The sequence below is a fragment of the Microtus oregoni genome, unplaced genomic scaffold, assembly GCF_018167655.1.
Source record: "Microtus oregoni isolate MIOR12 unplaced genomic scaffold, Mior012 000020F_ref0000438, whole genome shotgun sequence".
NCBI lineage: Eukaryota > Metazoa > Chordata > Mammalia > Rodentia > Cricetidae > Microtus > Microtus oregoni.
The window spans coordinates 38,150,691-38,177,953 of record NW_024543079.1 but is presented as its reverse complement, the minus strand read 5'-3'; the positions used below and the strand labels follow the sequence as shown (position 1 = coordinate 38,177,953).

Genomic DNA, 27,263 nt, shown 5'->3' with positions numbered 1-27,263 from the left:
ACTAAAGTGGAGTGGGTTTTAGGGCGGTTTGCAGGATACAGCTGAGAGAAGAGGCAGATATGCTGCTGTGTGTGTAGATTTAACCGGCCTAATCACGTCACGGTTTTGGTTCCCGGTCGACCCTGCAAAATGGAAGGACCAGGGTGGGGCGGGCCGAACACGAGGAACTACATTTCCCAGCAAGCCGCGGGGAGGAGGGTGTGGAATCGGGGATTCCGGCCTTTCCTCCTGGCCGCGAGTGGGGTCGCAGCCCAGGTCTCCGGTCCTGGGTTGGCGGAAGCATGGAACCCGACGGCCGGTGGCGGAGCCTGCCCAGCGGGCCCAGCCTGAAGCACTTGACCGACCCCTCTTACGCGATTCCCCCGGAGCAGCAAAAGGCGGCGTTGCAGGACCTGACGCGGGCGCACGTGGACTCCTTCAACTACGCGGTGCTGGAGGGGCTGAGCCACGCGGTGCAGGTGAGCGGCACGCCCTCGGCCCGAGTGGGGCCCGGAGGGTTCCAGAGGATGGAGGAGGTGGCCAGGAGTCCGCAGTACGGCCTTAAGTAGTGACACTCACTCACCGTGCAAGGCTTTGGGTAGTTCAGAGAGAAAAGCGCTTCTTTGCAACTTTAGCCGAGTAGTGTAGGAAAAGATGTTTTTGTGATTTCAGGGTTTATATGTGAGTACGAACCCTGGTTTAGAGTGAATCGTTTCTGGGTACTGTGAGATGAGTGATAAAGTGAACTGTTTGGGATTATGTTTTCCGACCATTCAAAGCGCCCCCGCCTTTTCCTACCTGGACTCTTAAGTTCTAAAACTACCTCAGAAGGTTGCAAACTGCGGCAAGGTCATCCTCCAGTTTCCTTCTCTTAGAGAAGTTTTCTTTTTTTTGGGGGGGGGGGGAGGGTCGTGCTCGAGACAGGGTTTCTCTGTGTAGACCAGGCTGGCCTCGAACTCAGACAGAGATCCGCCGCCTCTGCCTCCTGAGTGCCGGGATTAAAGGCGTGCTTAATTAATTAATGCTACCACCTAGCTTCCTTCTCTTAAAGAGAAAAACTGGCTGCCGTTCTGAGTTAGGCTTGTTGAGAAAGATAATAGTTCTAGGGAATCAGGCTAACAATGGTAGCGGACTTCAGGTAAGGACGATGGGGGAGGTCACTTTTTGTTAGCATCCTTAGTCTTCTCCTGGCACTAGGCTCTGAAAGTAAGAACATGCCGATTTCCGGTTAGAGAGCTCAGGTTTGGGTGCTCCTCGGGGTTGGTTGTGTAGAGGTAGCAGGCACCAGCAGCTAGCCAGTACTCTTGAGAACTGCCCTAAGATGTAGTTTACTGCGTCAGGAGCAGGAGGGAAGTGCGCTCATCCGGGTGTTTAGAAAACTCCGCCCTGGATAAGGTGAAGGGAAGAGAATGGTGGGTTCCCTCCAGGAGGAGGTTAGGAACAGCTGCGTAGGTAGTAGACCCTACCTGGAGGTTTTGTTGTTGAACAGTTGTGCTGTGGGAGATAGGGATGGAGATGTTTTGGCGAGCTTTAACTGCCAGACTGATACTCGAAAACATGGGAGCCATTTAGAAATCTTTGCATCGTCAGGCGGGCTTCAGTCTGAGGGGATAAAGTGTGCGAAGGTAAACGTGAAGAATGACAGAGCGAGAGTGTCCCTATTCTTGCGCATGCGCAGCAGTTCTCTTGTCTTTGTGTGGAGGAGGTAGACTTGGCTCAGCCTTTTCCGTATCTGTAGAACCTGCTGCACAATCAAATACAAAAGGCCCTTAGTAGAATGCAGTCTGGTTAAGTAGTTGGCGAAGTTACCAGTTAGTTGTAGCGTTAGTTTTTGGGTTTAGTTGGCATTTTAGACATCAGTAAGTGTAGAACATGCATGATTCCGAAAAGTGCCTTGAAAAATACAGGTGACTGAGCAGCATGAATTGTCTTTCAGGCCATTCCTCCCTTTGAATTTGCTTTCAAAGATGAGCGCATATCTCTTACTATCGTGGATGCTGTCATCAGTCCGCCCTCAGTGCCCAAAGGGACCATCTGCAAAGAGCTCAGCGTTTACCCAGCCGAGTGCCGGGGACGACGGAGCACCTACCGTGGGAGGCTGACGGTGAGCATCAGTCATGACAGGTGGCTGTCCCTGCCCAGTTTGGAGACTCAAGGTTCTAGGAAAGGTCTGCTTTCTTAGTGTTGCCACTTAGAGAATGGTATCTTCTCAGTCTAAAACATGAAGTCAGTTCGCTGTGACCTTCCTTCTTTCTTTTTTTTTTTTTAAGATTTATTTATTTATTACATCCATGTATGCCCTCAGGCCAGAAGAGGGCACCAGATGGTTGTGAGCCACCATGTGGTTGCTGGGCATTGAACTTAGGACCTCTGGAAGAACAGTCAGTTCTCTTAACCTCTGAGCCATCTCTCCAGCCCCGACCTTCCTTCTTTCAAACTCATTTGTGGGTCTGGAGAAATGACTGGTTAAAAGCACTGATTATTTTTCGAGAGGACCAGGATTTGGTTCCTCATATTGTGGCTCATAACTGCCAGTAACTCCAGTTCCAGCAGATCTAATGCCCTCTTCTGGCCCCCACTGGCACCAGACACAAATCTGGTACATAGGCATACAAGCAGGCATACCATTCATATTCATAAGTACATCTAAACATTTTTTTTAAATATTCATTGGTGCTCACAGGTCCATATAGTTTATTTTTGTTGTTTTCATGTAGGCTGACATCAGCTGGGCAGTGAACGGAGTCCCCAAAGGAGTCATTAAACAGTTTCTTGGCTATGTCCCCATCATGGTAAAGTCTAAACTTTGCAACTTATACAACCTTCCTCCTCAAGTTCTCATTGAGCACCATGAAGAGGCAGAGGTAAGTGCAGGGATCTAGGCTGTGGGGCGGCAGTGGGGGCTGCGATCAGAGGTGGGTAAGCAGGGAATTGCCAATGGAAGTCGGTTTTTCGACTTCTGAGTTCTAGGTATGTCGTATGGAGTGCTGCTGCTATGTCTGGGTGCTATGCATGGATTCCTTCCTGTCTGCTGAGGCAGTGTGGGAAGCCACCGTATGCTGAAGAACGTTATTGTTTTGGGCAGTGTACTAGGAGGTGTTCCCCCCTCCAGAAATCTTTTTCTTTTCCCTTTCCTTCCCTCCTCCTCTTTCTACTTCCCTTTCCCTCTTTCTACTTCGTCTTCCTGAGCATTGAACCCAGGGCCTTCGCCCATGTGAATTGTAGTTCTGCTACCAGGCTACACTCCCAACCCAAATTTTCTTTTCTCTTTTATGACCTTCCTTTCTTTCCTTTTGGGTGTTGGGGTGGGGTGGGTCTTGCTATTAATTAGCCTTGGCTGACCTGTAACTCCGTGTATATAGATAAATCAGGCTGGCCTTCAGCGTGCAGAGATCCATCTTAATCTGCCTCCCCCCTCCACACACACACACACATACAGTGCTGTGATTAACAGTGTGTGTACAGCCAAGCCTGGCTGTTTCCTTTGTGTGGGAGTGGGATGTGGGGTTGAAGGGCATTTTAGTAACATAGTCCGTATATAGACGTCAAAGGATTCGTGGACAATGTGAGGAGTTGAGTCTTTCCTTCCATCATGTGGGTCTCAGGGCTTGAACTCAGATCTTCAGGCCCTATAGCAAATTCCTTTACCCCCTTAGCCATTCCATTTATCAGTGGTGAGGGCTGTGGAGAATGTAAGTCACCCCAAGCCTCAGTTTCCTCTGGTGAAACCAAGCAGACCAATAGGTAGGAGGATAAGAGCTTCATGAACAGAGCGTCCTGTAGAATGTGCCTATTCGATATCAGGCGTTAGCAAATACTCCCTGTTATAAACGTTTTCATATGTTTATCTAGTCCAGATTTCTAGTTGGAAAAGCTTTTATGAAATCAACCTCTTTTTTTTCCCTTTTTTTTTTTAAACAACATTTTTATCTTTAGATTTTGGAATAAGTTTTGTCTAAATAGTGCTTGGGAGTGGAAATAATTTGGGACAGAAAAGCTTGAGCCTGTCTAGTTGGAGGGGATGGCGTTGTTTATCTACTCTCCATTTGTCCTGTGTCTTTTGGACCCTGGTTGTGTATTTGACAAGACTTTCTGGAGCCTGTGCTGTTTCCGTAGAGCAATGTCCCTTTCACCAGTGAGTGCCTCTTCTGGGAGCTGCACTTCGTGTGACTAGAAATAGCTTTGTGTTTACTTAGTCATATACTTTCGTTTAACAGATGATAACCCTTGTCTTTGGCAGGAAATGGGAGGTTATTTTATAATCAATGGCATCGAAAAGGTCATCCGAATGTTGATTATGCCTCGGAGGAATTTCCCCATTGCCATGATAAGACCAAAGTGGAAAAGCAGAGGGCTTGGCTACACTCATTTCGGTAGGTTTTAGTGAACATTGGAATGTTGTTTTAGACAACTTGAAAACCATTTTTTTAAAAAATATTTATTTTTAAAATATTATGTATACAATGTTCTGTGTGTATGCCTGCAGGCCAGAAGAGGGCACCAGACCCCATTACAGATGGTTGTGAGCCACCATGTGGTTGCTGGGAATTAAACTCAGGACCTTTAGAAGAGCAGGCAATGCTCTTAACCTCTGAGCCATCTCTCCAGCCCCCTTGAAAACCAATTTTTTTTTTAAGTAGATACAGCTATAAACAATCTTTTTTTTTTTTTTTTTTTTTTTTGGTGGGGGCAAGTTGTTGAGACAGGGTTTCTTTATGTAGCCCTTGCTGTCTTGGAACTCACTCTGTAGACCAGGCTGCCTCAAACTCACAGAGATCCATCTGCCTCTTGAGTGCTGGGATTAAAGGCGTAAACCACCACTGCCTGGCTAACTGTACACCATCTTTAGTGTGTTTCTCTTACATGATTTTTGTTTTGCCATAAAACATTGCTGTACGATTCAGGTTGGTGGGTGCCATTTTTATCAAAGTATAAACTTTAAGTTACAGGCCAAGTACAGGGTGGGAAATGTTTCAGTGGGAAAGTCCTTTCTATAGAAGCACGAGGGTTGAGACCCCATCACCAACATTTAAAAACAAGAACAGAAGGTTTGGCAGTGCACAGCAACCTCCTGACTCTGGAGGGGAGGGGACATGGGGACAGGGTTCCAGCTAATTTAGCCAAGAAGAAAGTTCCAGGTTCAGTGAGAGACTCGTCTCAAAAGACACAAATGGAGAAGCAATTGAGGAGGACATCTGGATGCCAGTCTCTGGCCTCTACCTGTGCCTGCATGGGAGAGTAACACACACACACACACACACACACACTACCTGTGTCTGCACGGGAGAGTATACTCCCACCACACATATGAACACAGTACACTAATACTAGTGTACAGCACTGTGATATCATTACTACTATTGTAATTTTGAAATTTGAAAATGGAGTAGATTTTTTTTTAAATATTTATTTATTATGTATACAATATTCTGTCTGTATACCTGAAGGCCAGAAGAGGGCGCCAGATCTCTTTACAGATGGTTGTGAGCCACCATGTGGTTGCTGGGAATTGAACTCAGGACCTTTGGAAGAGCAGGCAATGCTCTTAACCACTGAGCCATCTCTCCAGCCCCCTGGAGTAGATTTTTAAGTGTCTTGATATCACATGCACATATATACACAGTTGGTAACTGTATGTGGTACTTGATGTTTTAATTAACATGATTATGGTAATTGTTATGCAATACATGGATGCTTCTTAATAAACCTACAGTAAATTGAAAGTATTGTGTATTAAAAATGGACTTCAAGGGGCCGGAGAGATGGCTCAGCGGTTTTAAGAGCATGTATCTTTCTTCCAGAGAGCCTGAGTTCAGTCCCCAGCATCCATGTTGTGCAGCTCACAACTGCCTGTAGCTCCAGCTCCAGGGGACTTGACATCTCTGGCCTTTGTTGTCATCTGCACACATAAGAACACATGCACACAAACACACACACACGCAAATACACACATGCACTCAAACAACTTAAAATAAGTAAATATATTTGTTTTAATTTAAAAAAAAATAAGCTTAAAGCCAGGTGTGGTGTTTCACATCTTTAATCCCACACTCAGGAAGCAGAGGCAGGTGGATCTCTGAATTTGAGGACACGTGGTCTACACTGAATTCCAGGACAGGAATGTCAGTGCTACAAAATAGACCCTAACTCAAAAAAAAAAAAAAAAAACCGAAAAAAAAAAGTACTTGGAGGTGGAGACTGGTTTGGGGACAGGTTTGTCTAACCTGCAGAAGTTTCTGGGCTCATTGCATGACACCACACACATAGTAATGCTCTCAGTGCCAGCATAGTAGCTTAGCTTGGCAAAGCCTAACCGTGCTCAGAACAGTAATTAATACATTAGCATACAGTTTGGAAAAATGACCTAAAACAAAGCCTGTTTCATGAGCAAGTGTTGATCATCTCATGTTCCTACACAGATTTGGCTTTTTGTACACAGGAGCTATGAAAACCCTGTATTCAAAACCATTGGCAGTTCGGGAAATTGAAGATGATCGTTTTCCCCTTTGATCTCCTGGCTGGCTGGGAGCCGTGGCTCACTGCTACTATCCAGTATCATGGGAAAATGCACAGCATTGTTAGTCTAGGAAAAGGTCTCAGTTCAGAAAGTGAGATGCAGATTCTACCGAATGGTCATGGCTCGTGTGCGCCATGGTGAAGCTGGTGAATTGCAGGTGGCTCGTGGTAACGTTGGTGCCATTGTATCTGTATAAATCAAATCACCTTAATACGTATAGTGTTTATTCACAAAGAAAATGAAATATCCACAGAAAGTAATTTCATAGTGAGAACGCTTGCCTATTTTTAGTCAGGAAGACTTCATGTGTTTATGAGATTGCTTTTGAGGATGAAGGCTGGCCTGACTGGGCACCTGTGTCCAGAAACCTGAGAGGTCCCCGGTGTAGTCTGCCTTGACACACCCTCAGGAGACTGGCCTGGGTTCGCTGTCTGTGACAGTGCCTGGCATTGTAAGATAGCATATGGCATTCTCTAGTAATGTCTACATTTATATTACATAATGTATCATTTATACTTGAGATAAAAATCTAACTTTAATAGTTGCCAAAGATGTAACACCTAGGAGAACAGTATCTCAGCATATCAGGACATGGAGTTGCTGGTTCTTTGCTCTGTTGATGTAGTGTCCAGGATAAGCCTGAAGGCTGAGTTCTGGTGTCCATCAGGACGTTAGATAAGTAACCGAATCTTGACCAGGCCCATAGGGCACTGTGGATAGGAGGTGCGCTCTGCAGGGTGATCCAAGAATAAGGTGCTACGGGCCCCAGCTGACGGAAAACCTGGAAGTTTGGCTAGTCATAGCTTCAGCTATTTCCGTGTGCTCCAGAAAACATTTGGCAAGGTCTGTGGGCATTTTTGATTGCCTGACTTAGTTAATCTTTTTCGTTGTTTGATTGGTTGCTTGGTGGGTTGGTTTTTGTTGTTTCATTTTGTTTTTTTGTTTGAGACGGATCTTTCTGGGTAGCTGGCTGTCCTGGAACTAGCTGTGTAGACCAGGCTGACCTTGAACTGCCCCTGCCTCCCAAGTGCTGGCAGTAAAGGCTTACCGTGCTAAGTGATTTGCCATTGATTATGGGGATAAAATGATCAGACGACAAATGAAAGAATTGGGCCCTGACTCCTTTCTCCTCCTCTGGCAGGGGTCTCCATGCACTGTGTGAGAGAAGAGCATTCCGCCGTCAACATGAACCTTCACTATGTGGAGAATGGCACAGTTATGTTGAACTTTATTTACCGGAAAGAGCTGTTTTTCCTTCCTTTGGGATTTGCACTTAAGGTGAGATGAGATGAATATGTCTTTGATATAAATAGGCTCATTGGAAGCTGTATCTTGTATACGAATGGATGGTTTCTTTCTGTTAAAAGTACACGTGCATGTAATGTTACCCAGGCTTTTGAGGAGGCAGTCTGGAGGCTGCAAGTTCTAGGCCAGCTAGGGTAACATACCAAGACCCTGTCTCCCCCCACCCCCGCTCATACCATAAACAGAGCATGACCATATATGCTGTGCTAATTAGTTGCTGCTCTATTAAAACCAGTTGCTTGAAATAAACATTTCTCAGAGTCTCTGGAGATGTAGCATTTGGGAGCAGCTTGACTGCATAGGTCATAGGTCACACTGAAGTGTTTGGAGGTGCTCCCGGGGTGATGAGATGACTCTACGGGAAAAAGCACCTGCCATGCAAGCCTGACAGCCTGCATTGGTCCCCAGAACCCCCAGTGGAAGGGAGACCTGGCTCCCAAAACTTGTCCTCTGACCTCCTCCATGTGCTGTGGCTTGTGTATGCCTACACATGCACACACACTCTCTCACTTTCAAATAAGAATTAAAATTTTAAAAATAAATGAAGTGCTGAGGTCACTTGGCTTGGCCAGGCTTCCAGGACCCAGTAGCGAGTTGGTGGCTCACTTGGTGGCTATTGGTCGGAGGTCTCAGTTCCCCTCTCCCCTGGGAGTTAGCCCAGAGGATGAGATAGAGGACGGTCTATGCCCTAGCTTGGGGATCTGGCATCTCCTTTTTGCCATATTTTGGTCATGTAGGGACAGCCCTAATTCAGAGTGGGAGGAGACACGATCCCGTTTTTTTGCCTACCTAGAAGTAGAATCACTGCTACTTCGATGTTTGGCTGGTGTAAAGAGAATGTTTTGTTTCGGAGGGCTAGTTTTGCTTGGACATTAACAATTATTAGAGGGGAGGATTGTAACTAAGTGAGTTAAACCTTTGGTAGTTGTTTAAAAAAAAGCTTTAAATTTTTTTTTTCTATTTCAGGCACTTGTGAGCTTTTCCGACTATCAGATTTTCCAGGAGCTCATCAAAGGCAAAGAGGAAGACTCTTTCCTTAAGAATTCTGTCTCTCAGATGTTGAGGATTGTCATGGAAGAGGGCTGCTCCACACAGAAGCAGGTCCTTAACTATCTGGGCGAGCGCTTCAGAGTGAAGCTCAGTCTCCCTGACTGGTACCCGAATGAGGAAGCTGCCAAGTTCCTGTTCAAGTATGTGTGCTTTGGGCTGGGAAGGGAGAGGGGGAAAGATGGGTTCATGCCTCGGAAGTGAGCCTGGGTAGCATGCTGTGGTCCTAGCCAGGAGGGCAGCTTTGCTTCTTTATTCCATGTTAATTTCAAGTTTGCTACAGTGTTCCACTAAGACAGTGAGCGCTGGAGGTCACCAATGTTGACATTTTGTTGGTTACAGTGATCACTTTGTCTCTGCATAGACACACATTGCCTCTCTGTATCTCTGAAAGTTGCAGACAACATGGGGCTATATTTCCCTGTAGCGACGACTCTCTTCCATAACCACATATTAAAGGAACTGAGTCCTAGATCACCCTGGCAGGAGCCGAGCACTTGCGACGTGGCCCGTGCGGCTGAGAAAGTGAAGTGTTGTTTTTAACTGAGCTGGAGTAGCTGCAGGTGTCACTGATTGCTCTCTATTGCTGAGCACAGCTGCAGACTTGGTGGCTATATCTGCTGCTGTAGCCAGCAAAGGTGAAGAACAGTTTTGGAAGAAATGTTAGGTAAACGTGAAGTAGGCGCCTTGGTCATTGAGCTGGACAGGAGAAGGCAGACTGCCTTAAGGTTTCTGTTTCTCTTTCAGCCAGTGCATTTGTATCCACCTGAAGTCTGATACTGAGAAGTTTTACCTGCTCTGTCTCATGACTCGGAAGCTCTTTGCTCTAGCCAGAGGCGAGTGTATGGAGGACAACCCCGATAGCTTAGTGAATCAGGAAGTCCTTACCCCCGGGCAGCTCTTCCTGATGTTTCTGAAGGTAAGTGTGCGCTGAGGATTCTAGTTTGGGCATCTTACATCACGTCCTTTTGTTCAGCAGTAAGGGACTTAATCAAAACTCTGGCTCCAGATTTCTGTGTCACCTGTACATATGTGGTCTTATGTTTCCATGTAAAACCTGAGGCTCTCAAATGAAAGGTAGGGTTTTTGTTTTTTTTTTTTTTTTTTAATGAGACTGACTTAGTTTTCTTTTTTTCCTTTTTAAAAAAAAAAAAATTGTTTTCAAGGCAGGATTTCTCTGTGTGTCCCTGGCTGTCCTGGAACTCACTCAGTAGACCAGGGCTGGCCTCGAACTCAAAAGATATCTGCCTGCCTCTTCCTCCCGAGTGCTGGGATTAAAGGTTTATACCACCACTGTCCAGCTGACTTAGCGTTCTTTTTTTTTTTTTTTAACATTTATTTACTTTATTATGTATACAATATTCTGTCTGTGTGTATACCTGCAGGCCAGAAGACGGCACCAGACTCCATTACAGATGGTTGTGAGCCACCATGTGGTTGCTGGGAATTGAACTCAGGACCTTTGGAAGAGCAGTAAGTGCTCTTAACCGCTGAGCCATCTCTCCAGCCCTGACTTAGCATTCTTAATATGATTTCAGTTAATGGACTTCTTCAGTTGAATCTACTTTCCTCCAAATTATAAAACTTCATTCCTTATAGCTAAAAAAAAAAGAAAATACCAAAAAACAAAAAACCCTTCTATTATGAATACATGCACTGTGTTTTCCTTATCCATTTCTCTTTGTTACCTGGGCTGGTTAATAACGTCTGTTCTGTAAGCAATGCTGCATTGGTATGCAAACATTGTTGTGCAAGAATTTTTGTGATACATTGATTTAATCCTTCAGGGTCACACAGAAGTTTTAATATTTAATAAATATTTTTATTTATTTTTATTTTATGTGTGTTGGTGTTTTGCCTGCATGTATGTCTGTTTGAGAGGTCGGGTCCCCTGAAACTGGAGTTACAGACAGTTGTGAGCTGCCATGTGGGTGTTGAGAATTGAACCTGGGTTCTTTGGAAGAGCACTCAGTGCCCTGAACTGCTGAGCCATCTCTCCAGCCCCAGGCCTATTTTTAATATTCTGAGGAACCGTTATACTTCCGTAATGGAGCGCTGGTTCACCTTCCCCTGCAGTGCACCAGGCTCCCCATCTGTCTGCGTCCTCTCCATGTCATTTCCTCAACTGCCATTCTGATGGGTGGCATAGAATCTCATCGTTGTTCCTGTTTGCGTTTCCCCAGTGACTGGTGACATTGACCGTTTCTTAATGTTTATCACCCATTTGTGCTTCACTTTCTGAAAACTGTCTCTGCTTTTAGCTCATTTATTGATTGGATTGTTGGCCTTTTTTTAAAAAATTGTATACTATATGCGTGTGCCTGTTATGTTGCGTGTGCATACATTCAGGCAGTTTCTTGTTTTTTTTCTTTTTTTAAATTGTTTTTATTGAGCTATGTATTTTTCTCTGCTCTCCTCCCTGTCTCTCCCCTCTCCTTCAGTCAATCCTCTTCCATGATTCCCAAGCTCCCAATTTACTCAGGAGATCTTGTCTTTCTCTACTTTCCATGTAGGTTAGATCCATGTATGTCTCTCTTAGGGTCCTCATTGTTGTCTAGGTTCTCTGGGGTTGTGAATTGTAGGCTGGTTTTTCTTTGCTTTATGTCTAAAAGCTCCTGGAGGGCAAGCCCACAATCCGGATCCCATGTCCCAGATTTTGTGACCTCTGCAAGAGCAGTGCTCACTCTTAACCACGGAGCAATCTCTCCAGCCCCTGTAACAAGTCTTTCTCTGTCCCACCAGCTAACTAGCTCCCAAATAAAAACACAGAGACTTATTCATATGAAAGCTTGGCCTTAGCTTCGGCCTGTGTCTAATTAGCTCTTAGAGCTTGAATTAATGTGTTTCTATTGATCTGTGTGCTGCCGTGTGGTTGTGACTTTTACCTCTTCTCCTGCATGTCTTGCTTCCTCTGCGTCTGGCTGGCAACTCCCCCTTTCTTCTTCCCAGAGCTGTCTGTCTAAAAGTCCCACCTATACCTTCTCCCTAGCTATTGGCCATTTAGCTTTTCATTAAACACAGTAACCTATCTTTACACAGTGTAATCAAATCAACGAGCCCCTGATGTAGACTTCCTGTCTCTGTCTTTAAGAATGCTAGACTTTCAGTTGTACATTGAAGGGCTGTCTTTTACAGCCCTGGTTGGGCTAAAGATGCATCCTTTGCCGCATGTATAAACAGTGGGCCTTTATACTAGATTGTGTGGGGGTAGATGTAGCATTTATGATATTTAAAGCATGTACTACTTTAAATTTAACATTTTCTTCTTTTAGGAAAAAATGGAAAATTGGCTAGTGTCTATTAAGATAGCTTTAGATAAGAGGGCTCAGAAGACCAATGTATCCATAAACAGTGAGAATTTGCTGAAGATATTTAGTATGGGATCAGAACTAACGAAACCATTTGAATATCTTCTTGCTACTGGGAATCTGCGTTCGAAAACAGGTAAATAAATATGTTGCTACTGAATTCCAGAGTAAGCTAACCCTCACTAAAGTCAGATTTTATATTATAGTAAATTTTGACAAATGTCTGCCAACTTAAAGGGTTCAGTGAGGTGTCTTGCTTTTGTAAATCCAGCGCTAGTGAACAGACACATTCCGTGACTCCTGGAAAGCGGTGACCGCGTATGTCTGTCTGGACATACAGACAGACTGCATATGTCTGTCTGGGCAGATCTACAGCTGCAGCCTAGAAGGGTTTGGATTTGTGTCCTTCCCTAAACCTCTTGTATTAGAATGAACTGAAAAAATAAGAAAGGTTAACTGGGATCCAGAAACCTGCTTTTCTGTTTGGACAGATGCTACTGATTTTTCTCGTTAGCATGCCAGCAAGTGCTTATGCAATGGCAGGGCTCTCAGACCAATCTAATTTGATTTTTTTCCATTTATCAGAACTAATATTCCATGTTGCAAATGTGTGTTGGGAGGGGAGGTTGTACTGGGGAATTGAACCCAGGGCCCGCTCATATATTAGACAAATGCTCTTACCCCTGAGCCATATCCATAGCCCTGAAGCTTCAGAAACAGACAGTTTGGGGCTTTTAAAAAAGGCTTTGGCTTGATTTGAGTGCCTTTTTCTTTATTCAGGTCTGGGCTTCCTGCAAGACTCTGGCCTGTGTGTTGTGGCTGACAAGCTGAACTTCATCCGCTATCTCTCCCATTTCCGCTGCGTGCACAGAGGGGCTGACTTTGCCAAGATGAGGACCACCACAGTGCGCAGGCTGCTCCCAGAGTCCTGGGGCTTCCTCTGTCCTGTGCACACCCCAGACGGAGCACCGTGTGGGCTGCTGAACCACCTGACTGCCACATGCGAGGTTGTCACGAAGTTCGTGTACACTGCATCTGTCCCGGCCTTGCTCTGTGGCTTAGGTAGGACACTGGACAGTCCAGCTGGCTTTGCTGGCTTTGTACAGCCTCAAGCAGCAAAGTCTCCCTTTGGGATTCAGCAGAGAATTCCTTTTCAGTCCTCCATGCTGCGTCAGGCTGCGTCCTTGGCTTCTCATGCATTTCTGGAGCTAAAATCAGCAAAATGTCATCAGTGTTGATAATAGAAAGATGTGAATGAGAATAGCTATTAGTATTCAGAGTTTAGATGCTGTTGTGTAAATTTCTGGGTCACTCTCCTGTGCCCCTGGTAGGTCTTTGCATTTCTAAGTAGGAAACTGTTGGTTTGGGGAAAATCAGTTAAAAAGTAGCTTATGCGATATAGCTGATACATAGATCCAGTGACCTTTGTTCCTGGTGATTTACAGCTGTTGTCTCTACTTTGGGGGAAACCTCAATCATATTGATTTCCGGGCTTTGGTAGTTAGTTTGAGTTTTCTTTCACAGTTAAAGATAGCATCTTTTTGTTAAGTTTTTTTTTTTTTAAGGGGTCATGCTAATCTTCTCTGTATTGTACCAATTTTAATATATGAGCTGCCAGGGCTGGAGAGATGGCTCAGTGGTTAAGAGCATTGCCTGCTCTTCCAAAGGTCCTGAGTTCAATTCCCAGCAACTACATGGTGGCTCACAACCATCTGTAATGAGGTCTGGTGCCCTCTTCTGGCCTGCAGACATACACGCAGACAGAATATGTATACATAATAAATAAATTAAAAAAAAAATATATGAGCTGCCAAAGTGAGCGCTTGTTTGATATTTTATAACAGTTTAGTCCTGGGGTTTTTCAGTTGTGATTTAAAAGCCACAGTTTTATATCTTTGTTGGTGTGTGGTGTGGTCACCAGTGGACTGAGGTGGATGAGATGCAGCTTAGGACTTCTCTAGGGGTCAGGTGATAGATTGGTGCTTCTATCAAATAAATCTAACATTGAGTCAAGAACTTGTTATGTAGAATGTGAACGCCCAACTGGAAAATAGCATTAGATAGGAACATTAGAAAAATTGATAAAGAAATGACAGTCAAGATTCCGGAGATATAAACAATCTGTCCATTTGCTGACAGCGAGGCAAAGAATACTTTTGTCCTATTGTTAATTAAAATCAAACAAAGCATAGTGACACATACCCGCAACCCTAGCCCTTGGGTGGTGGAGGCAGGAGGATCAGAAGTTCCTATCCTCAGCTACATAAGAAGTTTGAGGTCAGCCTGGGTTGCAGGAAACCTTGTCTCAAAGTCTGGAAGGAAATGGAGAAAAGGTTAGAGCAGTAGAAAGTGCCTCCCACTGTGGAGGAAGAGAGGGCTCTGAGGAAAAGTCACTAGCCCTGGAGGGCTGGTGTGACAGACAAGCCCTAAGTGGTGACCTTTGACACCTGGGAAATACAGGCTGTTTTCACTTGGCAGTTATGATGTGTGCAGGCCTCGTTTTTCACTCAATGAGTTGGTCCTCATTATTTGCAGCCCTGTATTGTGTTAACTGGCAGTACTGTTAGCCCGTCCTGAGCCATTGCTGGGGGGAGAGTGGTTGTAGGCCCCATTTCTCTCAAGTCTAACCTTGAACTCTGAGTCAGCAGCCTCAGCTTGTCTGACTTCCTCTATGAGGTCTGTGACAGCCACTCTGCACTAGGTATTTGCATGGCCTGGGACTGCACTTGGAGCATGGAGACGAGACGGCAGAGCATGTGCACCAGGAAACACACGTTTCTGCCGTGTGACCTTGGAAGTGCCCATAGTATGATTCTGTGGTTACACAGATCAAATGTCCAAGCAGGCAAATGTCCAAACGTGGAGTCTGCAGATAAGGAGGATCAACAATAATTGGATTTTACTTGGGCAAGGGTATTCGGGCTATAAGATTTAGCAATCAGTGTATGGAAAGGGATTTTGTGCAAACCTCCCTACCTCCCTTCTCTCAGATCCTTTTCTAGATTCTCTATGGCCTTGATGAAGCAGTTTATAAGCAGTATGGAAGCTTCTGTGCTGTACAGACTGCAACATGAATTCTAATTGGTCTTATAATAAAAACCTGGAGTCAGGATATCAGGGTGTGGAAGCTGAAGGATCAGAGAAGCAGAGCAGTCAGCCACTAGAGAGTTTTCTCCTCTACCACTGCTCAGACCAAAGGAGTCTGCGAATCCTCAGACTGCTGCTGTCTCTGAAACCTCAAACTACATCTGAATGATGCAGTATGAATCCTCAGACTGCCCTGAGTTCCTGTCTCCTCCCGCCTTATATTCCTCTCTCTACCCATCCATATCACTTTTTTCTCCACCTTCCTAGCGCTGGGATTAAAGGCATTTGATCCCAAAGGCTGGAATCATCTTCTGGTTTCTCTTTTAGACAGAGTCAGTTTCACGCAGCTCAGGGTGACCTTGAACTGCCTCTGAGAGTACTGGGATTCAGGTGTGCGCCACCACTGCCTGGCTTCTGTGGCTGACTAGTGACCTAGCTCTGCACTCTGACCTTCAGAGCACAAACAAATTGTCACTACAACAGAGAGGACAATTGGCCAGCCACACTGAGAAAGCAGTCCCAGTGTCTCCTGGAGCTGGAAATGTTGGATGAAGCCTTCTGATTTTATTATTCTGCTTGTCCCCTCCCAGGTGTCACTCCTGTTGATGCGGCATCTTGTCGACCATACAGTGACTGCTACCCTGTCCTGCTGGATGGTGTCATGGTGGGCTGGGTGGATAAGGATCTTGCTCCTGAGGTGGCAGACGCTCTCCGTCGCTTTAAGGTGATCGTCGGTCTCTTGATTGCCTTATCTCCTGACTTCTGGTGTTCAGTCCTCTCTTGGTTGATGAGGTGTACGCGCTGGTTTAGAGTGATCATGCAGTTGGGATTGAAGCTAATTCCGGAAGTACCTGACTCTTGCTTGCTCTGGTAGTCTTGCCTTCTATGTTGGGTCAGTGACAGACATGTGACCTATAATTATTTATTAGGTGTTTCATTGAGGTCCCTGTCTGCTTATCTATCCAGTGTGACTTCATAGGAGTACCACCAGCTGGCTGCTTCCCAGCTGAGCCTCTTGTTTGTCCTTGCTAACCTGGACCTCTTAGGTTGGTGTCAGGCTAGAGTTTCTCAGGGGTAATTTGTGGAGAGAGAGTTGAAAGCTATGCGATGGTTCCTTTCCTTGGCTAACTTCACCCACTGATTGATGGTTCCCTGCTGAGTTATTCCCGCCCCATTGGCTATCTTTGCTAAATGATTGTGACTGTGGTGGATGTCCTGCACACACTCTGTAGTCCACACGGGCCTCGGCCATCCTCCCTTAGCCCAGTCAGAATTCTATTTTTTTTTTTTTAAGATTTTATTATGTAAACAGTGTTCTGCCTGCATGCCAGAAGAGGGCACCAGATCTAATAGACGGTTGTTGGGAACTGAACTCAGGACCTCTGGAAGAGCAGCCAGTGCTCTTAACCTCTGGGCCATCTCTCCAGCTCCCTCAGAATTTTTTATTCTACTCTTTTTATTTAAAAAAAATTATTTATTTATTTTATATATGAGTACTTTATCTGCATGTACGACTTTATGCCAGAAGAGGGCGCCAGGTCTCACTATGGATGGTTGTGAGCCACCATGCGGTTGCTGGGGATTGAACTCAGGACCTCTGGTGGAGCAGCCAATGCTCTTAACCTCTGAGCTACTTCTTCAGCCCCTATTCTACTCTTCTTAAGCTTCTACCTCTACTGAGGTCTGTTTTGGTGAGCTGAATATTTTTATCTTGGTTTTATGTGCCAATGATTTTTAAATTTTTCTTTCTGTATTTGGCTTTCTTTTATCAGTTCTTTATTAACGTGAATGTTAATTCAGTTTGGGGCCAGCAAGTTGACTCAGTTGGGTACAGGCACTTTACTGTCAGTCCTAGAGACCTGAGTTCAATCCCCAGACCCTTCAAGGTCACAGGAAAGAGCTGACTGCTGAGGCTCTCCTGGACCAGTACACAGGCACACAATGAATCAGTTAACAGCGGATTCAAGGGCCCCAAGAAATAGCTCAGTTTAGAGCTCTGTCCCTTCTCATTGTCCTTTCCGGGCTCCTCCCTCCCCTTTCATTTTTGCTGATACTGTGTAGCTGTGAATCCCTTAATTGTATATAGGTCTTATAATCTTTTTTAGATTATTGTAGCTTGAATTTATATTTCTCCCTTCACTTAGAAATTTTTAAAAATGGTTTAAAAGATTTTTTTGTTTGTTTGTTTTTTGTTTTTTCAAGACAGTGTTTCTCTGTATAACAGCCCTGGCTGTCCTGGAGCTAGCTCTTGTAGACCAGGCTGGCTTCGAACTCACAGAGATCCCCCTGCCTCTGCCTTCCAAGTGCTGGGATTAAAGGCGTGCGCCACCACTGCCCTGAAAGACTTTTTTTATGTATGCATGCAATACCTGTGAAGGCCAGAGGAGGGCACGGGATCCCTGGGAGTGGAGTTCTCAGCGCGTGTAAGCCACTTGACATGGGTGCTGAGAACTGAACCCCAGCTTTTAAAAGTGAGTGCAGTGTCTGCTGTGTCTCCCTACTGTGTAGCCAACTCAGCATCCCCGTTTGCTTTGTTTTGTTCTTTTTAATTTTCAAAAGAAAGACCCTTTTCATGTAACTGTTTGAAAGGAAATTCATTAATCTATATTTCAGACATCAGAGAATAAACTTGCCTTTTCTTAATCTTTTGCCGTTTCTCAAGTAGGCTGAGGGGCCTTCTATGCGGGGTAAGACTGGAGCGGACAGCTGTGGTCTTGGAACACCAGGTTTACTACTAGAGTGACGGAATTTCTTAGATGCTGCTCCTTTCCCATTCTACCTGGCTCTGGTGGCAGGGAGGGCGGAGTAAAACATACGTTTGTTCTTCATTAAACTCTGTTCTGCTGAAACAGGTGTTGAGGGAGAAAAGAATTCCTCCCTGGATGGAGGTGGCCCTGGTCCCCATGACAGGAAAGCCAAGCCTGTACCCAGGGTTGTACCTCTTCACCACCCCCTGCAGGCTGGTGAGGCCTGTGCAGAACTTGGACCTGGGCAAAGAAGAACTCATTGGAACGATGGAGCAGGTGGGTGCCTACCGCAGCGTGTGCTTATGTCGGACAGTCGGACAGTTTCCGGGGCTCGCTTTCACTCTCAGGAGCATTGACAGAAAATCCAGCTGTTTTTCTGGTGCTCTTTGTCCAGCACTAAGTAGTTTTGTTGTTGGTGGTGTTTTTTTTTTCCCCTTTTGGTTTTTCGAGACAGGCTTTCTCTGTGTAGCTTTGATGCCTGCCCTAGAGCTCGCTCTGTTGACCAGGCTAGCCTTGAACTCACAGAGATCCACCTGCCTCTGCTTCCCAAAGCTGGGATTAAAGGTGTGTGCCGCCACCCCACCCCCACCCACACTGCACTACGTAGTTTTGAAGTCTTGCCACACTGCTAGGAAACGGAGGGAGGCTTGATGCTCACATAACTGCCCTTCCTTCCTGCCCAGTGTTCATGGTTCCTTTGCACCTGTCTCTGTCACAGTTGGTGACACTGAGGCATCCCTGTCTCTGTCTCATTTGTCATCTACATCTTTGCCAAACTAGAGTTTGTACCTACTTTAAATTTTTATTTTAAAAAAAGTTGAAGCCGAGTATGGTGGTGCACTTTAATTCCAGCCCTCAAGAGGCAGAGGAGGCGGATCTCCAGGTTTGAGGCCAGCCTGGCATACAGAGCGAGTTACAGGATAGCCAGGGCTATACAGAGAAACTCTGCCCAAAATAAATATTCTTCCTCCTCTTCAGCCCTTGACAGTTGGACAGGGTAGATGCAGGATGAAATATCTAAGGGGGGGGGGGGAGGGCAGAGAGATGGCTCAGAGGATAAGAGCACTGGCTGCTCTTCCAGAGGTCCTGAGTTCAATTCCCAGCAACCACATGGTGGCTCACACCATCTGTAATGAGATTTGGGGCTCTCTTCTGGCCTGCAGGGATACATGCTGGCAGAATACTGCACACATAATAAATTAATTAATTAACTTAAGAAAAAAGAAATATCTAAGGGGAAAGTATTGTGTGCCTAGCACACACAGACGGGGTCCTAATGCCAGCTCCACAACAGTAGCAGAGAAGAGCAGAGCTCCTCGGCATTAATGACTGGGGCGAGGAACTTAAACACTGCAGCCTTGAGCGCTACCCCCTGGGAAGCACTGAGACAACCATAGTTATTTTGTGCTTTTCCTTCCTTACCCTCCTCTGCTCCAGCTCTTCATGAACGTTGCCATTTTTGAGGATGAGGTTTTTGCCGGAATTTCCACACACCAGGAGCTCTTCCCTCACAGCCTGCTGAGTGTGATCGCCAACTTCATCCCCTTCTCTGATCACAACCAGAGTCCTCGGAACATGTACCAGTGCCAGATGGGTAAGGTGGGCAAGCTGGTGGTTGGTGCATACACACATAAAAGGTGTTTGTAGGTTAAACTGAAGTAATCTCAAACTTGAGCAGCTTCAAGAATATCATAAAGAATGTCCGCACAACCAGCACCTATTTGTGAACATCCCTCCTGGCTCAAACTTTCGCTCTTCACTTGAAGACTTCAGGCCCAGCACCGTCTCTCACTCTTCGGTGCATGCGTATGAGCTCCTTAGTCAGGGATTTATCAAAATCAGGAAGTTTAGCATTGACTTCTTTTTATAAGAGTAGTTTAGTTTACTTTAGATTGTGTGTGAGAGAGAGTACTACATGTATGCACAAAAGCCAGAGGCGTTGAGTCCCTCCCTCCAGAGCTGGGGTGTGGTCAGTTGTGAGCCATTGACATGGGGACTGGGAACTGAGCATACGGAATGTATGCAAGAGCAGCACATGCTCCATATTTTAGTCCTTACTCGGTTTGGAGCGAGCAGAGACTCAAAAGCCCATCCAGGATCACTTGTGTTCCGCTAGTGCGTACATTTGTCTTCTTTGATGCAGAAGAGCCCTGTAGCTTGTTTGTGTCATTCTTGACATTTACATTGTCACAGAACATGACTTGCATTTGTCTGAATCTCATGACTTCTGAGGGGTTCGAGCCATTACACATTCACATAACTGTCTCTTTGAGTGCTCTTGATTACTATCCACAGTTAAAGCCTGCAGCATTTGATGTGCTCTTTACCCCCACAGCCTTCCTTGAGCTAGTCTTGGTTCAGTCTCTTCCAGCAGGGCTGGAAGGATAGCTCAGTAGTCAAGAGTGTTGGCTGCTCTTCCAGAGGTCCTGAGTTCAATTCCCTCACCCTTATGGTGACTCAACAATGGTGGCTCACAGCCATCTCTGTCGGTAGTCCCTGGGGTCTGATTCCCTCTTCTGGTATGCATATGTCCAAGCAGACAGAATCCTCCGGCCTCAGCCTGTTGAGTACTAGGATTATGGGTGTACACATCCCAGATCCTTTGTTTATAGTACAGGTTACCAACTACAAATTCTCTAGTAGCCTTTATTCTGAGAATTCTTTTTCATTATTCTGAAATTTCTTTCCACATTCACTTGAAGGAGTCTTCCCCAGCTGTGTAATCCTGAGCACAGACTTTTAGTTCAGGGCGTTAAAGTGGCTCCGTCTTCTTCCAGAGCCGTGGTGCTTGCTTTATTCATCCCCGTGGCATGTGTTTGTATGTATTTGTAGTTGCTTCCAGTTTTACGGAGCATGTTGAGAACTGAGGATCGAAAACAAGATCAAAAACATCTTTTTCCTCCGTAGGTAAGCAGACCATGGGCTTCCCACTGCTCACTTATCAAGACCGATCAGATAATAAACTCTACCGTCTTCAGACACCTCAAAGCCCGCTCGTGAGACCATGCATGTATGACTATTATGATATGGACAACTATCCGATCGGGACAAACGCCATTGTAGCTGTGATCTCCTACACTGGCTACGACATGGAAGATGCCATGGTGAGTGCTGTTAGTTGTGACTCTGATCTTTCCCATTGCTGTTTGTGAGCTCACTGAAGGGATGTTTGTGTCCTCAAGGACATAATAGCAAATGTGTTTGTTCTTTAAGTGGTTAATTCCTGATCTAAGGTCAAGGTTGCTGTGAGGTCTTGGTATGTTTACCTTTTATGATTATTTTTGATCATATCTTAAGCCATTTATAAATCTGGATCCTGATAGCATTAGTAATTTGGAGATGCTATTTCAAAATTAAATACCAGTTACCCTAAACCAAGTATTTGTCCAATCTCAACTGGTTATATTTTGAAAATTTTTGTTTGCCCTCAGTCATATAAGTTAATTTTTTTTCTTTGACTCCACAGATTGTGAACAAGGCTTCTTGGGAACGAGGCTTTGCTCATGGAAGTGTCTACAAGTCTGAATTCATAGACCTCTCTGAAAAATTTAAGCAAGGGGACGATAATCTTGTGTTTGGGGTCAAACCTGGTGACCCACGGGTTATGCAGAAGTTGGACGATGACGGATTGCCTTTCATAGGAGCAAAGCTGCAATTTGGTGACCCCTACTACAGCTACCTCAACCTTAACACCGGGGAAGGCTGCGTGGTTTACTACAAGTAAGTTTGGGGAAATGTTGGACTTCTGGTTGGTTTGTTAGTGAGAAGTGTGTCCCTAGGAGCCCTGACTGGTCTGGAGCACATTGTGGCAACCCGCCTGGCCCTGATGGTTTTTATAGGCTGTTTCTTAGTGACTTTTACTGGAGGTCAATGAAGTTGTCTTTTCTTATTTTCTTTTCTTTTTTTTTTTTTTCGTTTTTTGAGACAGGGTTTCTTGGTAGCTATGGAGCCTGTCCTGGAACTAACTAGCTCTTGTAGACCAGGCTGGCCTCACAAAGATCCACCTGCCTCTGCCTCCCGAATGCTGGGAATAAAGGCATGTGCCACCACTGCCCAGCTGATGAAGTGATCTTTTTTTTTTTTTTAAATATTTATTTATTATGTATACAATATTCTGTCTGTGTGTATGCCTGAAGGCCAGAAGAGGGCACCAGACCCCATTACAGATGGTTGTGAACCACCATGTGGTTGCTGGGAATTGAACTCAGGACCTTTGGAAGAGCAGGCAACGCTCTTAACCTCTGAGCCATCTCTCCAGCCCCCTGAAGTGATCTTTTTACAGAAGGGAAATTATATATAAAATCTAGTTATTATTTTAAATCTCTGCTGCCCTAACAAAATAGGTAAGGCTGGGAAGTAAAACAAAGTCAGTCTGTGTTCAGGGACAAGGACATTCAGGACTGAGACACTGTGGAGTCACTGAGGTGGACTCATGGGGGCACTGCCTCTGTCCTGACGTGGGGAAGAATGGAAAGGCAGACAGCAGTGAACAGCTCAGAGCCTTTCTGTAAAGCCGCTGTCTGTCGATGAGGCTTCATCCTAAAGGCCTGGCTCCTAGTCCCACAAGGTAGAGGTGGAGCTCGGCATGGTGGCATTCCGGTCATTGCTGAAGTCAGCGCTGTCAGCGTCTGCCTCGCCTCTGTGCTGGTTTCTATCATTGTTTCCGTCATACCGGCATTTAGGGGGGTTCCTAGGGAAATGTTCATTATGCCTCTTGCTAAAGATGAATAATTATCTCAGCTGCTTTTACAGTAAAATGGCTTCAGTATTTCCATTGCTGATACTCTCTCAGATAAACATAATTAGTAATCCTAATCATGAATAACTTGTAACATCTACTTATATTGGTGAGCAGATGGAAGCTTATATTTACATATATACTTTATGGAACATTAAATTGTGCCAACAAAATTTAAATATTCTTCTGTACAAAGCTTGGGTAAACTTTGTCAAACATACCTGTGATTCTAGCTCATGGAAACAGAGGCAGGAGGCTCACTGCAAGTTCTAGGTCAGCATGTTGTGGGCCAGCCAGGGCTAGCCTAGGGAGACTCAACAAACAGAGCAAATAGCTTGACTTTATTTCCTGGTTTTGTTTTTTCTCTAGGAGTAAAGAAAATTGTATTGTGGACAACATTAAAGTGTGTAGTAATGACATGGGCAGTGGGAAATTCAAATGCATCTGTATCACAATACGAGTCCCTCGGAATCCAACTATTGGAGATAAATTTGCTAGTCGTCACGGACAGAAGGGCATTTTGAGCAGACTGTGGCCAGCTGAGGACATGCCTTTTACTGAGAGTGGGATGGTGCCCGACATTCTGTTTAATCCTCACGGCTTTCCCTCCCGTATGACCATTGGGATGTTAATTGAAAGTATGGCTGGGAAGTCTGCGGCTTTGCACGGTCTCTGCCATGATGCTACCCCCTTCATCTTCTCCGAGGAGAGCTCAGCCTTAGGGTACTTTGGGGAGATGCTAAAGGCTGCTGGCTACAACTTCTATGGCACTGAGCGATTGTATAGTGGTATCAGCGGGATGGAGCTGGAAGCAGACATTTTCATCGGTGTGGTTTATTACCAGCGCTTACGCCACATGGTGTCAGACAAATTTCAAGTTAGAACAACCGGAGCCAGGGACAAAGTCACCAACCAGCCTATCGGGGGAAGGAATGTCCAGGGTGGAATCCGCTTTGGGGAGATGGAGCGGGACGCTCTGTTGGCGCACGGCACATCCTTTCTCCTTCATGATCGGCTCTTTAACTGCTCTGACCGCTCGACCGCCCACATATGTGTGAAATGTGGCAGCTTGCTCTCCCCGCTACTTGAAAAACCTCCTCCTTCTTGGTCTGCTATGCGCAACAGAAAATACAACTGCACCATCTGTGGCCGCAGTGACACCATTGACACTGTCTCTGTGCCATATGTTTTCCGGTATTTTGTAGCTGAGCTGGCAGCTATGAACATCAAAGTAAAACTGGATGTTGTTTAACTTGATCCTGGCCATCTGAGTTAGGAGATTAGAACAAAAGGGGATTTTAATCCAATGAAGATGTTATAGGCTCACTCTGGGTCTATACAAGAATTTCAGTACTAAAGCCAAGAACAAGCAGCTGAGAATTCAAGGCTTCCGTGCCTCTGAAACCTACTGAAGTTGGTTTTGGTATAATTCTTTAAAAATGTTCTTAAGTATCCTCTTTAAAAATGATTTATTGATAATAGATCATGCAGGAATATTTCCTTTCCAGGCCCAGGTTCACTGTTCCCTGCTTTCAGTAGCAGTTAGCCATCCATCCAGAGAGGGCAGTATAATAAACAGAAAATGGAAGCCATAAATGTAATTTTTATTTTTATATACATGTAAACTAAAGCTATGTCATATATATAATTTGATGGATTGGAACATAGGTATAGCTGTGACATCATCATGGTCAAGGTAAATAAACATGTCTGTCATCTCCCAAGTGTCCTTGTGCACCTTTGGGTTGTGCATGCGTGTGTGTTTGTGTTTCTGTCTGAGATCTGTCCCCTTCACAGCTCCAAGTGCAGCTTGTTGTCAGCTATAAGCAGCTCCGTGTCTCTGGCCTCCAGTGAACACCATTCTACTCTGTATCTGAGTTGGCCTTTTGTTCACTCAGTGGGGTCGTGCAGCAGCTGTCCATGTTTCACTTAGCACGGTGTCCTCAAGGTGCACCTATGTCTTCAAATGTGGCAGGACTTCCTCCACCTTTAAGGCTGAGTGTATTTGATTAGTGAGTAGCTATGTTCCTTTGCTTTTTTTTAAAAACCTTTGTATGAGTTTCTTGTGCTTATTAGGGTTTTGTGTGTGTGTTTGTGTATACTATATACTTACACAGCTGTATAACACTGTATATACTTTACAGCTGTATTTTTCCCTGTTATTGGGTGTTTGAATTCTTCCGTGGAAAATGCCTTGAACTGGTTGATACCCAGCTACCCCATTCTCTGTCTACCTTACAGTCCTGAGCTGGGAGTCCTGTTCGGATCTCTGGTGTCAGAAAGAGCTGAGGTTTTGAAGGCCCTGTTGTAAGCAGGGTTCACCATGAAGCCGAGGTTGACTGTGACAAAGTCATCCTCTTGCCTCCAGAGTTAAAGTTATCAACATGGACAACACCCAGCAAAAGTGTTTCATTTTGATACAGGGTTTCTCTGTAGTCCTGGCTTTCCTTGCTCTGTAGATCAGGCTGACCTTGAACTCAGAGACTGCCTGCCTCTGCTAGGATTAAAGGCATGGGCCACCACTGCCCAGCACCAGCTAATTTTTTTTTTTACATTAACTTTTGATCTTGTAGATTCTTGACCAATAAATTGATAAGACATTGAGACAACACAAGAGCTTACTCAGATTTTTCCAGTTTTATGTATACCTACATACTGTTGCATGGAATGTTATCTTCTGTGTAGATTTGTGTTATACATAGGACACTTGTCATGTTGTGCCTTCTGGTAGTATCTCTAACCCTTCAGTCTTCTCTATAATTTCAAGAAATACATGTAACGCACGCCTTTAATCCCAGCACTTGGGAGGCAGAGGCAGGCGGATCTCTGTGAGTTCGAGACCAGCCTGGTCTACAAGAGCTAGTTCCAGGACAGGCTCCAAAACCACAGAGAAACCCTGTCTCGAAAAACCAAAAAAAAAAAAAAAAAAAAAAAAGAAATACATGTAAATAGAATCATAAAATACCATATTTTGAGATTTTTTTTAAACAACAAATTCCTCTTAAATTCATCTAAGTTGTGTGTATTAATTCATGCCTTTGTATTGCTATATAGTACTCCAAAGTGTGGGTGGACTAATTTAACCATCCACTTGGAAAGACATTTCAACTGTTTCAAGTTTGGGGCATTATAGATAAAGCTGCTCTGAGTGAAAGACCCCCACTCACTAAGCAGCAGTAATGCCATTTTGCAAGGCTTAAACTTTGGAGCAACGCAAGTAATTAGAGCAGGGAAGTTCGACTTGAAAACAAGGGCGGAGAAGCCAGGCGAGATATCTGCGGTCAGCCGGTCAGCCACCTGGCCCCAAGCGATAAGGAACCCGCAGCTGGCCTGCTCTAATGAGAACCTCCCGTTTGCATAGTCAGCACATGTGCCCAACTTAGAATGTCAGTAATTCACAGAAGAAGACAACTCCCCCTATGAAAGATCCCAGCTTATCTGCTGTAACGTCATTTCACAAAGCTTTTGACGAACGACTGTAAGTGCAGAGTAAGGTCAGGGTCCCTGGCTGCAAAACAGGATCTTTATATCCATAGATTAGGACAGGACATCAATTAACAGGATATCTGTTCCCATACATCTGTGCTGGGAGAGGAAAAACCACCTGTGCCCCTTGCCCCATTCCAACTGACCACTAACCACGCATTTGCTTCTGTAATCTGCTTCTGCTGCCCTCTTTCCTATAAAAAGACCTTCCCCCAGTCTGCAGGCGCGCTTGTCTTCCGAAAGACTAAGTCGCCCCAGGTACCTGTGTACTTAAGTACTTAATAAAGCCTCTTGCTATTTGCATCCGAAGAGTGACTCGCTGCTCCTTGGGAGGGTCTCCTCAGCCTGAAAGACTGCCCACCACTGGGGTCTTTCACTGAGAAGCCAAATACATGTTTCTGTGTAGATATAATTTTCTATCTGGGACAAATGTTCAAGAGAAAATTATTGAGTCCTAGTTTTTATAATAAATAGACATGGGACTGGGGGAGTGGCTAAATAAGTGCTTGCTATGCAAGCTAGAGGACCTGAGTTTGGATCTCCAGCCCCCACATAAACGACATGGCAGGGCACTCAGAGTACCAGCGCTGCGATGTGGGGCCAGGGTCCCAGGTGCTCTCTGGCCTGCCAGTCAGACTCCCTGGTGGGCTCCAGGTTCAGTGAAACACCCCATTGCCAAAAGCTTCAGGTGCAAAGCAATGGAGGAAGACACCTGCCAGTGACCTCTGGCCTGCCTGCACACAGAATGGACCTGGGATTGGCACAAGACACCCCAAAATCAAGTTCTCAGCACAAAGGAGATTTCTTTGCCCCGGAGAGACAAAGGGCAGGGAATTAGAGACAAAGGAGATGGAGGACAAAAGGGAAGGCCTTTGTCAGCAACAAAGGACATGGGAAAGGGGTATTTGTCCTGGAGGGACAAAGGACTGCCTCTGAATAGAGAGGAGAGGTGTGACTCATAGGCCAGCAGCAGTTTAAAGGTAAAAGGGGAAACCCTGTGTTAGGAAAAGGTATTTAATATCAATCGGCCATGTTAATTAGGGCGACCA

The 27,263-nt window shown here is 45.2% G+C and overlaps 1 protein-coding gene and 1 non-coding gene across 2 annotated transcripts; one reads left to right on the top strand and one right to left on the bottom strand.

Annotated features, from left to right (window-relative positions):
• The first annotated feature begins 206 nt into the window (after positions 1-206).
• Positions 207-25,632, top strand: Polr1b (RNA polymerase I subunit B). Its single transcript, XM_041670705.1, has 15 exons — positions 207-458; positions 1,916-2,083; positions 2,697-2,843; positions 4,220-4,352; positions 7,638-7,774; positions 8,768-8,991; positions 9,596-9,767; positions 12,121-12,292; positions 12,937-13,218; positions 15,834-15,967; positions 18,096-18,266; positions 19,428-19,584; positions 20,898-21,094; positions 21,457-21,710; positions 23,098-25,632. Exons 1-15 carry the CDS (start codon positions 282-284, stop codon positions 23,978-23,980), a joined length of 3,408 nt encoding a protein of 1,135 aa, XP_041526639.1. The 5' UTR covers positions 207-281; the 3' UTR covers positions 23,981-25,632.
• LOC121460578 lies at positions 13,677-13,779 on the bottom strand. Its single transcript, XR_005976070.1, has one exon. It is a non-coding gene; the product is annotated as a U6 spliceosomal RNA (small nuclear RNA).
• Positions 25,633-27,263: the final 1,631 nt, after the last annotated feature.

Bases quoted from the DNA above. Each gene is read 5' to 3' on its own strand.
- Polr1b (XM_041670705.1), top strand. From the start codon at position 282: ATGGAACCCGACGGCCGGTGGCGGAGCCTGCCCAGCGGGCCCAGCCTG. The intron at 12,293-12,936 runs GTAAATAAATAT...TTCTTTATTCAG, and splicing joins GAATCTGCGTTCGAAAACAG to GTCTGGGCTTCCTGCAAGAC. The intron at 21,095-21,456 runs GTGAGTGCTGTT...TTGACTCCACAG, and splicing joins ACGACATGGAAGATGCCATG to ATTGTGAACAAGGCTTCTTG.